Source organism: Protopterus annectens, chromosome 4.part0 (assembly GCF_019279795.1).
Source record: "Protopterus annectens isolate FY-2018-M chromosome 4.part0, PAN1.0, whole genome shotgun sequence".
NCBI lineage: Eukaryota > Metazoa > Chordata > Ceratodontiformes > Protopteridae > Protopterus > Protopterus annectens.
In genome coordinates, this window is record NC_056733.1 from 301,003,860 (window position 1) to 301,016,268 (window position 12,409).

The 12,409-nt window shown below is 35.8% G+C and overlaps 1 protein-coding gene across 1 annotated transcript in view; it reads right to left on the bottom strand.

Moving 5' to 3' along the window:
- The window catches only part of NOS1 (nitric oxide synthase 1), a 1,255,637-nt gene that overhangs the window by 785,774 nt on the left and 457,454 nt on the right, over positions 1-12,409 (bottom strand). The window contains exon 3 of the mRNA XM_044068292.1: positions 821-958. Within this exon, the coding sequence (XP_043924227.1) occupies positions 821-958 (138 nt within the window). The remainder of the gene's footprint in view (positions 1-820; positions 959-12,409) is intronic.

Consider the following 12,409-nt stretch of genomic DNA (forward strand, 5'->3'; position numbering starts at 1 on the left):
GCTGAAAAAATATTGAACAGATTCTGTTACCTTAAAGTGCATTGGTCATGTTCCAAAGTAAGTACTACTAACAAATCTTTGGAGTTGGATGTAGCCACGTTACCATATAGAATACCAAATTATACAGATTTTGAAGCAAACATTGTACTTCTTGTGAATATTATTCTGTTGCTAAGGTGGCTGCCACAAAGTTTTTCTCACAGAGCTGAAAATCCCTGCCATGACATCATAAAAGAGTGAGCCCATAATGCCTCATTACTTAAAGTAATGCATGCACTATATTATTTCCCTGTTAAATGCATCCAAAATAGTTTTTTATTCCAAGAAAGACAAGTTGTCAATTAGCTCTTGCAGGTAGGATACTTCACATTTCTAATTAATACATAATGATGCAGTAGTGAAACCACAATATAAATAAGAAATAGTTCTTCTACGGAAGTAAGTTGCTGAACACTTGATGTCCTTAAGGGATCATTAGCATATATCCCATGGGCCTCTATTATAGGAAGTTTAAGTTATCACACAGTGAAAACTCTAGGTTGGCTAGGCTTTTTCTTGTAGATTTTATCAATATTATACATTTGAATGTAAAGCATTGCTCAGTACCTACCATGCCATCCTTTTGTGGGTGTGGTTATAGAGGAAAACATGAGTAAAAAGTGAAACTAACAAAAAAAAAAATCAAACTGCACACTATAGTTTTTATTTTTTGCAACTTTATCACATGCAAACATGACCAATACACTTTAGAATTATACTGCAAATGCAAAAACAGTTTTTGTGAGAATGTGTAATGCAAGTGACATTATGATTATCTTACCGGTGTTGCCTTCAGGTGAAGCGTGTCGTTAAATACAATATTACTTTCATAGTTCCTGACCTTTATGAACCGTGCACACTTAGACGGGCTGCCATTTGCCAGGTTCTTAACTGGTGACAGTCTCTCTGATGGCAGAAGCTGTGAAAAACACATTACAGATACAGTTTATTAATAACCCAGATAAACAGGTCTTTGTCACAATAATCACAAAAGTCACAGTGGCTTTCTTGACACAAAATATTTTTCCTCCAAGTGTTTATTTTCTGTTTTACTTAACAATAGAAAACATTATCAGCAGCACGTTATAGTACATTCATGTCTGTGTTTATATGCTCTCCATATATTTTTGGGGACAAATGTACATTTGTATTGCAGCATGAATGGTTACGATAGACAATAACATAGTAATACAATAGCATTAGCAAGGAGGTGTGACACCTGTCGTCAAGAAATACACAGTCCGTAATGCAACTCAAAAACTTTTTATATCCTGTCTGACCTGTCTGTTTGTTATATTGGTATGCATTTTCAACATGCATCTTCTGTTTCTATAACAACATCTATGAGGGGATGCAAGATCAGTCATTACCAAGGAAACACATCCCACAGTACATCTCAAAAACTCTTGCAAAATCATCTGGTCTGAAAACAGCCTTCTTATTTGTTATACTGACATCTATCTTCAGCACAATTACTTTATTTCTGTTCTTCATAACATGTATGGTTTTAGGTGAACAATAATAAGAGTCCCGTAGAACCTTAGCAGTTAGAATCATATTTCCTGTAAATGATCTATATAAAACTATATAAAGATTAATTTGTATGAGTTGATGCTAAAAATTTAGCTCAGATACTTTAGATTTTCTCCTCATGCAAAAACGGTGTATTTTCTAAAGTGAGGTACTATGGTTTGGTTAAAGTACAAAAGGAAACATTATATTTAGAAATCTAAAGTGTTACAAACAAGCTGATTCCTGTGTAAAAAAACTATAGCAAAGAATATGCCATTTTCTTTACAAAAGAGGCATGATTATTAAAACAGAAATCAGTCAGCTATGCCCTCAAAGTTTCTATAATAACCTACAAACTTTTGCAAATTATTTCCGAAAATCTGAAACATGTTCAATACAGATGAAAATGCAAATTTTGTAAAACACACTTATTAATACTAAAACAAAATTATATTATTAGTTATCAGCTACCAGTTAACAAGAGAAGCTAAAATTTGTTGAAAGGTTAATGGCAGTTGTATATAGAACATTTTATGAATACATTTTCTTGTAGTCTTCACCCACCCCTCCAAAAAAGAAAAGCGTGGAAGGCACTGGGAGACAAATCTGTCCCTACAGCACGTTCTATTCAAGTCACAGGCCATGTTAGGTCCCTGTAATGAGTAGCTCTCGTCTCATTTAATTTAAGAATGTGCAGCAAATTCATTAGGTTTGGGTCAGAGTTTGCCCTGTAAGCCAGTCATAAGTCTTCATTAAGAAGTCTATATGATACTGAGTGTAGTGACAGAGACTTTAGTCAGTCTGTATAAAGCATGTACTGGAGTTCCTTGATATTTTTATTTAGAAACCTCTGAATTCTCTCCAATTGCTGCAGGTGCTTTGTACGGTACATGCCAAAAGGAGCATTATTCACAATTATGGGCCTGATTATTGATGAGTATGTAGGAGTTATAACCTCCTGATAAACGTCTCTGTGTGATAACACTTTTACACTGGTGTACTCCACATCTTATTCCTTTGTACAAGCCAGCCAAGAATTAAATGGCTTCTCATTCAACTAAAATAAACTATTTAAAAAAAAGCACTTTATTAATCCAACATAACTGCACAAAGTGATTTGTCCTTCCCAGATATTCTTCAGATTGTGGAACACAATTAAAATCATATATATGTAGGACCTTAATATAACAATGTCGCATATCAGCTGATCACATTCATTAATTTTGTAAAGATCTCCTTAAAAAAATGGAAAATGGTTATGATAGACAATAACATAGTAATATAATAGCATCAGCAAGGAGGTGTGACACCTGTCATCGTCAAGAAATACACAGTCCGTAATGCAACTCAAAAACTTTTTATATCCTGTCTGACCTGTCTGTTTGTTATATTGGTATGCATTTTCAACATGCATCTTCTGTTTCTATAACAACATCTATGAGGGGATGCAAGATCAGTCATTACCAAGGAAACACATCCCACAGTACATCTCAAAAACTCTTGCAAAATCATCTGGTCTGAAAAAAGCCTTCTTATTTGTTATACTGACATCTACCTTCAGCACAATTACTTTATTTCTGTTCTTCATAACAGGTATGGTTTTAGGTGAACAATAATAAGAGTCCTACTGAGATTAGAGTCCTAATAAGAGTCGCTGCCTACTGACCATTAACGCTTCTGTGATGTGACCATCCCATCCCTTACCTGATGCTTATGCATGCTTTTACACACATGCATGGAAGATGACTATAGATGAAATGCAACTTGGCAGCACTGAGTGTGATCCCAGGCCCACTGTGCTGTACTCCATATCAGTATCTGTCCAGTGGTTGCTTATACTGCAGCAGATTAGACCACCACCCTTTTCCTCACAGGATTGATGAGCAAACACTGACCATTTACTCCCAACTCCTTTGCTGGATCCTCTAGCAACTAGGTCACTAGTGAATCTTGTGTTGTCTGGGTCACAGTCTGTTTTACAACTGCTTATTACAAGGACTTAATTTCATAGCTAAGGCAACTGCTAATATCAGTTTATATGTATTTTTTTAAAATGGCTGCACCCAGCACAGAGAAATCCTGGGTTAATGATGAGTTTTTCTTAATACAAAGGCAGGGAAGTTTGTATGAGATGTAATAAAAGATCTTCCTACGGCAGACTGAGGGAGAGCACTGTCAAATAATACAATGTTTTTTCAGCCATGTAAATTAGCACAGCAAATTACAGGGCACCCTAGAGCTTTGGAGAAGGAAAGAAGGAGGAGTGCGGTGAGGGGGATAGGGGGAACCAGCAGAATCAAGACAGATTAGAAAAGAGCCATACAGGTTAGGACAAAAAGTGACTAGTCCTGCAAGCACAAGATCTTTTATTAGATAAAGAATTGAGTCATATTTTTAACGGGTACGTCCTAACATACCTCTTAACTTCCTTGTGCAAGAAATCTAGACAAAGCCAGAACTAATTCTGGAACAAAGGCCAAACATCAGAGACAGATTTTAAATAATGCCCTTGTAAACTTAAAAAGCTGATAGAATAAGAATTTTTTGTTCTGAAGGATATGAAGTCAGAAACTCAAATGTCTGCCATTATTTACTTACTGCAAACCTCACTGATTTGCCAGAAAACCACAAATCTTATGAGGGACAGACCAAAATATTAGGCAAAAATCTGAATACTTCAGAAGTATTTATTTATGTCCTATGACCTCCTTAGTCTATAATACAATTTAGCCTAGTTTATTTATGTGTTTATATGTCATTGCAGGTGTTAATAATAAGGGGAGGTTTTTAATGTTATAGTCTGCTGTCTGTTTAAGAATTCCATATGGTTAGTGCATGTGAGATACAAATTAAGTCATATGCTTGTCTTACATAGGCAGTTACTATAATTATAATACAAATATGGTTGCTTCTCTGGAAACTTCTGTGTATTTGCACATTAATTGTTTAAATTAATGGAAGTGCAAATAATTATTAAACATGCACATCAACAACAGTCACTCAGTGAAGGTAAACGGAAAAGTCCACAAGATGTTACTCCAACAAAACACTTAGAAACTGAACGGGAATTCTGTTTCAACAGCCAAGAGCAACAGTAAACTATGAGCTAAGGTATACTGCATTTTCAGCTCTCAGAATGCAACTTTACCAATACAAATGAAAGTCTGAAGGGGATGGGAGGGACCAAGACATGTGAAGTGCCATCTAGTGGTCCTTATTATGTTGCATGCAATTTATCATCATATCTACTCTACTATACTCACTAAATGTCATACTGAATGATGACATCAGAAAGAGAGTCACAAAGTCTAGTACCAAAACATCAATCCACGAAGGATAAAAAAACAAACATTGTTTTGCAGGTGGCACCCCCTGCTAATTTTATATATATATATATATATATATATATATATATATATATATATATATATATATACTAACTCTGAGATCACACTACTGTGGGAAAAAGGTCAGATGCCTAATCCCAACTGTACCACAATGTTGTGCTGGCAAAGCTGTTAAATTTCAATCAGCTGATATTTGATCAGTTAAAATGGCAATACCAGAAGTCAATGACTTTCAGTTTTGAGAGAAATATTTCCCCCTACATATATATTTATATGGCTCTGCTGACCTTAATCTTAAACTTCTGAAAATCAGTAGAGAGTTCCATGATCTACCTACAGAGTTTACGAAGAGAGAGTCACCGGCTGAGTTATTAGTTTTACATATCTGAATAAGGAGTCTGTTGGAGGAGTGCAGTGATCTAGGATTATTATAGAGGGTGACAAGATTTTTGAGTGCAGGAGTATTGTCAGGGTTATATATTATTCTATGGGCCATAACCAATTGGTTATATAGGATTAGACTGAGTAGTTCAAGCCATCCAAGCTGGATTAGATTGATGCAGTGATGTGTCCTAAATGCAGCCTAGTGGCAAACCTGGCAATGTGGTTATAACAGATTGAGAGTTTGTTCAGGACAGTCTTGTTAACATTGGAGAGAAGAGGGGATGCATACAGAAGAGTAGAGAGAAGGTGAGATTGAGCTATGGCAACTTTGGCTGGGGGGGGGGGTTAGGAAGGCTTTTATTCTGTAAAGTGACCCTAGTTTTTCATTGATGGTTTTGATCAATTGGTTAACATGCAGGTCGAATTTTAGATTATTATCTATACTGACACCTAATAGTTTAGTAGAGAGGTCAGGGGAGATTATTGTTCCATCATTTGCTTTTGCATCATCTGCCATGAGGTGGTTATGGATTAGGTGGTACATGAACTGTCTCTGAATACATTTTTCCATAATCTTTACAAGTGGAGAGAGTATAGCTATAGGCCTATAGTTGGGGAATTCAGTAGAGTTACCTCCTTTATGAAGTGGGATTACATAGGATATTTTCCAGATAGTGGGAATTTTAGCTTCTTCTATGGTTCGATTGATAAGTATTAATACCGTGTAGACAATAGCATCAGCTGATTTTTGTAGGTATTCATTAGGAAGTTGGTCAGCTGAGAATGTGGTGGGTTTTAGTTTTTTGATTAGGGTATGGATAAGTGACGTGGTGACAGGTTGAAAGCTAAATGCGAGTAGGTTTCTAGGGGTGGTACTTTCTGGGCCAAGGGAGTTAGGAGGTAGTAGGCTGGCTAGGGCTTGAATTGTCTCGGTAAAGAATCGGTTAAAACTATCTGAAACATCTTCTGGGGGTTTACCAGGTATTATGGCACTTTTTTTATGCACTTACTTATGTTAGCTTTATAGGTTCAAATTATGTTAAATTAAGCCTTTAGATTATATCCTTTTGTAGTACAATTTTAAAGTTAGTTTGCTAGAGTTAGTACAATTTTGGGGGTGTTTTAATGATAGAATTTCAAAAGTTAGAGGGAAGGGGTAAGCTACTTTTTAGTTAGGGTTAGGAATAAGCCAATTCAAAGAGGGGACAAACTATAGGTACCTTAGACCCCAATCAGCAAGCTTACATTCTAAACTAGTAAACTGTAACCACCTTGGCACTTTATTATGAGCTGACTTCAATAATTTGTTTTCAGCAGGGCAGCGTCCTTTCCTTAATCTGGGAGCACAGTGAGAGACTTAATCATAGGGGAGCTACCATGTGGATGAGCACACTGCCGACAGGGTCTAGATGCACCAGGCGTTTCATGTACTGCTTTATGTTTTATGTACTGAACAAGTTAAAGAAGCAGACTGCTTATCCTTCTTGTCTTCTCTTTCCTTCTCTTCTCACAGCTTGAGAGGAAACAAATTTTCAGGTCATTAAGTATCAGTTTAAGCTGTAGCAGTTCACGCAGGAGTCACTTAGGTCTTGTAGTTAACACAGAGTATTAAGGATATGAGCTGTTAATGAGCTACATCCTATGGTACAGAGTTTAATTCTCTCAGTGTTCACTTGTTTACTCTGTTATTCTGAGCAAGTCATTTAACCTTTGCTTTGGGACTGCTGGGAAACAGGGATATGCTCCTCAGTGATCTCCTTGACAGCATGACTACCAACAACCCACAAACGCATGAACTGCGTTGTCTCTCTCTCTCTCTTTCTCCTATCATTCTTACCCATTTCTATCCCATTTTACCACTTACTGGCTGTAAATATCTACATGCACCTTAGAAATTATTTTTTTCAACAGAAATTAATTTTGATTTCAGTCACTGTAACGTCTATCTTTTTGTTTGTATGACATTCTTATCATATGTTATAAATTACACACATTATATTTTATCATTGTTCAAATCAATCTATTTTCTCCAGACCAGGCTTGAAAATAGATCATGGTGATCAGTGCTCTACCCTGATTAACAAATTTAAATAAATAAAACAAGTAGGGATGAAATAACAATAGAAAATATGCATGACGTATTCACAGAGGAAAATCAAGGAGAATGAAATAAAAATGGTGAAAACAAACATGACCAAAAACAAAGCATTCTGTAGAAGATTAAATATAGAAATGGAAAGAAGAACTGAAAATGCTAAATATTCAATATTTTCTACTATTTTAAGCAAAAGAGTGCAGTAGACATATAAGACAGGAAATTTTCTAACAGCAATAGATTTTAACTTCCACTATGAAAAGGTGAATACAATCGCCCTGAGGATCAGAAATGTCTAACTCTAATGCCTAAAATACAAAAGAGCAGAGAAGTTAATTGCAAGTGTTCTTTTGCAGGGAGTCACCTCTCCCCCACACCCAAACACACACAGCCACATGCACGTGTGCACACACACACACACACACATATATATATATATATATATATATATATATATATATATATATATATATACATATAGAGAGAGAGAGAAATTTCTATAACCCTGGTCACATTAACCTGAAGAAGGGAGAACTATTCTACAAAAGGGCATCACTGCTGTTGCACAGTTAGAAACCACACTGATAATGCTTTTCTATGGAATACAGTGTTTGGTGTTCTGCTCCTTGGTGTTTTGAGCCACAGACAATTGGAGGAATTACACTTTGTTCACCGGTAGAATATCCTCAATTTTATTATGTCCTTGAGAACTGCAGGAAGTCAATGGGGATATGAAATAAGATTTTTTTCAGAGGCTAGGGCAATATCATTAGAATTTGGAAAACATGATCAAAGTATTAAGGGAGAAAAAGGAATTAAATGATGCAGAGGAATAAGTTGCATATTAATGCCACAGAAAAATATGTTTTATAATGATAAAAGTATGAAAATTTTTATAAGCATTAGGCAAAGTTGTGGAAAGTTTATAAAGAGAAATATAAACTTTGTATTTAAAAATAGAGAGGGAATAGCACAGAAGTAGAAAAACACAGAGATAATATGGTATTACTTCAGAGTACTCAAAAGAAAGACATTAAATTAATAGTTACAAAAAGAGAAGGAGATTTCTGAGTTAAATAATGTGGGATTGAGAGATTATGTTTGCAAAAATAGAGGTATTTCGTAAGAGCAAAAACAAGAGAAAGTTACACCTTTTTAGGTAGAAGAGTGAAGTAGAAAAAGGTAAAATAAAAGAATACAGAATACTTAAGGTACAAAATGAAATGAAAAGCATTGTTGAATCTGTGAAAAAGAGGTGTATGATGAGTAAAATAAAAGAAAAAATAGAGATTAAATGGAACGTTAAAGGTAAAAATGAAAATAAAGATGTTAGACATACAAGAGCGGTAACAATGGATGAATTTTATTCTGTAATAAAAGAAGGAAATTCAGAGAGCAAACCTGGAGAAGATGGGTTAAGGTATGATTTTAATTGGGCATAATGAATAAAGAACACAGTTTTTGTAACATTAAATGAATGGCAGAAGGGAGGATTAAAAGATGAGGAAATTTGTTGAGGACTTTTTTCTTTGATAACCTGGTATCCAACAACTCTCTACAATGTGGATTATAAAGCAATGAAAATGCTATAGAAATGATTTGAATTAGCTATAGTATCTGTAATGCAAGAGTAAGTAAATAGGATCAAATATAAGAATGTAAAGTAAATGTTAGTAACTAACAAAAAGATTGATAGTATAAAGAAGGAAGTGATAGAAGATATAGTTGCAACATTTGATATAATAAAGGCATTAGATAATGTACAGCCCAACCAAAAGAGATAGTTTATTAAAAGGGATATGAGATTAAAAGAAAGATGGTCAGTATTTAAAAGATTTGAATAGAAGCACTTGGGTTTGAGTATTGGTGAATGGAGAGTTTAGTAAGAATGTATGGATCTCTAATAGCATGCAACAAGGCTGTCTTTTGGGGTCTATATTACCACATCGAAAACAATGTTAAACGAACAACTTTATAACAGAAAATGCTGATAAAAGAGCTGTATATTGAGATCACAGTACAGTGAAGATTGGAAAATTGCCCTTTCCTCACTGTAGTGTGATCTCAGAGTTGGTATATATAATTAGCAGGGATGTGCCCCCCACAAAAGTGAGTTCTGTTAACCGCATTTTCGGTTATAAAGCTGTTTGATTAACAGCTTTTTTGATGTGGTAATATAGACCTGTCTTTTGAGGAGGGCTTTGTTTGGTACAATACTTAAAGCAGTAATTTTACATGTAAATGGTTAAATGGGTGATGGAAGGGTTAAGTATAAAGATGAGGTAGAGGAATCATTAGTATTAGAATATACAGATGATTAATAGTTGTAGTTAGTAACAGACTATGGGTAAAGAGTTGAAGGGTTGTAGAAAAAATTCTGAAGAAGATAGAGTTAGTACTGAGAAAGGAAAATGGAAAGGTTATGTGGATGTTTGTGATTTATTCTACATAAATTAAATTATTTTTCTTATTGTATGAAAGACAGGATTGCTGTTTTGTTCTTTTTTCTTTTTAGTAATAATGAGGGTCAAGAATGAACCTGATAAAGAGGTGATATTTTATAATAAAAAGAGAAAGTGGGTTAGTGTAATACTGCCAGTTTTATATTTTGCTTCATTATGCGCGCGTGTGTGTGTGTGTGTGTGTGTGTGTGTGTGTGTGTGTGTGTGTATATATATATATATATATATATATATATATATATATATATATATATATATATATATATATATATATATATATATATTTATTTGATACAAATGTTCATTTTCACTTCCCAATGCATGTAGTTGGGGCCTTACTAGCAATAGCATAAAAGGTCATTACAGTGAATCGGAAAAGTGACTCACCTCTGATCTTTAGTGAATTTCTGAAGTTAGCCACTGCTGTCTGTCAAAAAGAAATGTGTATTACTACTAAAAGGTCAAATAAAAGCCTGTTTTTAAATACTGGAATAAATTAAAGCTATTACTAGAAAATATAACTGAATGTCAACTGTATAAAAAGAGGTACATGTATAAAAAAAAAAAAAAAAAAAAAAAAAAAAAATTAAGCTTGTTTCCTGCCTTTCCTGTTAAGTGGTATAGACTATTTGTAGGCTTTTGAGCCCCCAAGCCCTTCTGTTTTGGAGGGAAGCCTTCTAGCTTAGTTTTTTTCCCTATAACTAGCCAGTTTTCTAGTTTCAGCACTCAAATCTGTTTCTTTGATCTCAGCACTTGTTCAGAAAAAAAAAAAATTTAATCTGCTTTTACTGTACTTGTGTTTCTACCTACTTTTTTTTTACTTTTGCATCATCTTAAAAGTACTCAATTGTATTTATTACTGCTTGGTGTAACTCATTCTAGGCCTTCTGGTTTAAACACTTGGGCTTCGGACCAGTTGTTTTGCACTGAGAGGGTTTGTGGTCTGCACTGTAGTGGCAGAACAGGTAGCTTACATCCTTCTAGGTTGGGAACTGCTGATTGAGGGCTCAGTGTCTGTTATTCTAAAAGTGTATTAATTCTGGTTTAAGCACTTAGGCTTTCAGGCCAGTTATTTTACATTAAGAGGGTTCGTGGTCTGCACTCTTGTGGGAGGAGAGGCTGGACTCTGCCCTTCTGAGCTGGGAATTTCTGATTGAAGGCTTATAGTGCATGCATATCTGAACTGCTTCTTACTGAAGTTGGTGCGCCTTGTTTGCTGTGGCATAGACTGGATTAGGGCCTGCTGGATCTAGCTTTGTTTGTGTAACTTGAGCACTAATCCAGGCATTCTCTAAAGTATTCAATTGTATTTATTACTGCTTGGTAGTAACTTGATTAAAGTTTAGCTGTCATTCTAAGTCTTTTGGATTAAGCACTTGGGCTTCAGACCAGTCGTTTTACATTAGGAAAATTTGTGGCATGCACTGTGGTGGCAGGACAGGTAGCTTTCATCCTTCTAAGTTGGGAACTGCTGATTGAGAGCCCAGTGTCTGTTATTCTTAAAGTGTATTAGTTCTGGTTTAGGCACTTGGGCTTCAGGCCAGTTATTTTACATTAAGAAGGTTTGTGGTCTGCACTCTTGTGGGAGAAGAGGCTGGACTCTGCCCTTCTGAGCTGGGAATTTCAGGTTAAAGGTTTATAGTGCCTGAATATTTGAACTGTATCTTACTGAAATTGGTACACCTTGTTTGCTGTAGCATAGACTAGATCCAGGCCTGCTGAATATAGCTTTGTTTATATGCTTGTTGTTTGTTTGCTTGTTATTTCCTGGAACGCTAATTCCACCTAATACGTGGCTTCTCAGCGCTTCTGTGGCTCACTAGTGATATCTGCATTGCTTACTGTACTTATTTCCTTGTTTCACTTGAAAGAAAGTTACTGTTTGTCGTTTTTGCATTTACGTTACCTGTAACACATTGCACTTAAGTTACCTGGCACTTGCTCACTAAAGCAATTATATAAGTCAGCACTAAAAATTAAAAGCACTACACCCTCACTCCCCACTGGCCCTGGTTTTCAATTATTAAGGAATTCCCAATATTATTCTAGCATGTCCAAAGGTCAGTTGTCAATCTCCTCTCCGGTCCAGCTGGTGAATCTGGGAATCTTGAGGCAATGTTACAACTGCCTCATGTACACAGACAACCCTCTCCTCCTCCCAACAAATTCCAACACATGTGAGAGATGCAACCATATAGCCAAACTGGAGGCTAAGCTCTCTCAACTCAGTACTGGCATAACCAGTCAGGAGGAGAAGGAAACCATACTCACTACAATTCCAGTCTCACATAGACCTACCACGACAGCAAACCAAACACATAATCACACAAAACATACTCGGAGGCTCTAAATAAAGATCTGCAAGCAGCAGAGACCTCCAAAGCAGACACCCAAGCAGCCGCTACCCCAAAACAAAACACGTGCAACACATATCTCACAAAGCCAGTGTGCCAAACAGTCACAGCCCTTAAGACTAAACAACACACCTGATACACTTGTAATAGGTGACTCTATCGTCAGGCACACTGACGTCCCGCTCACCAGGCTGAACAAGGAGAGGGTCACGGTGA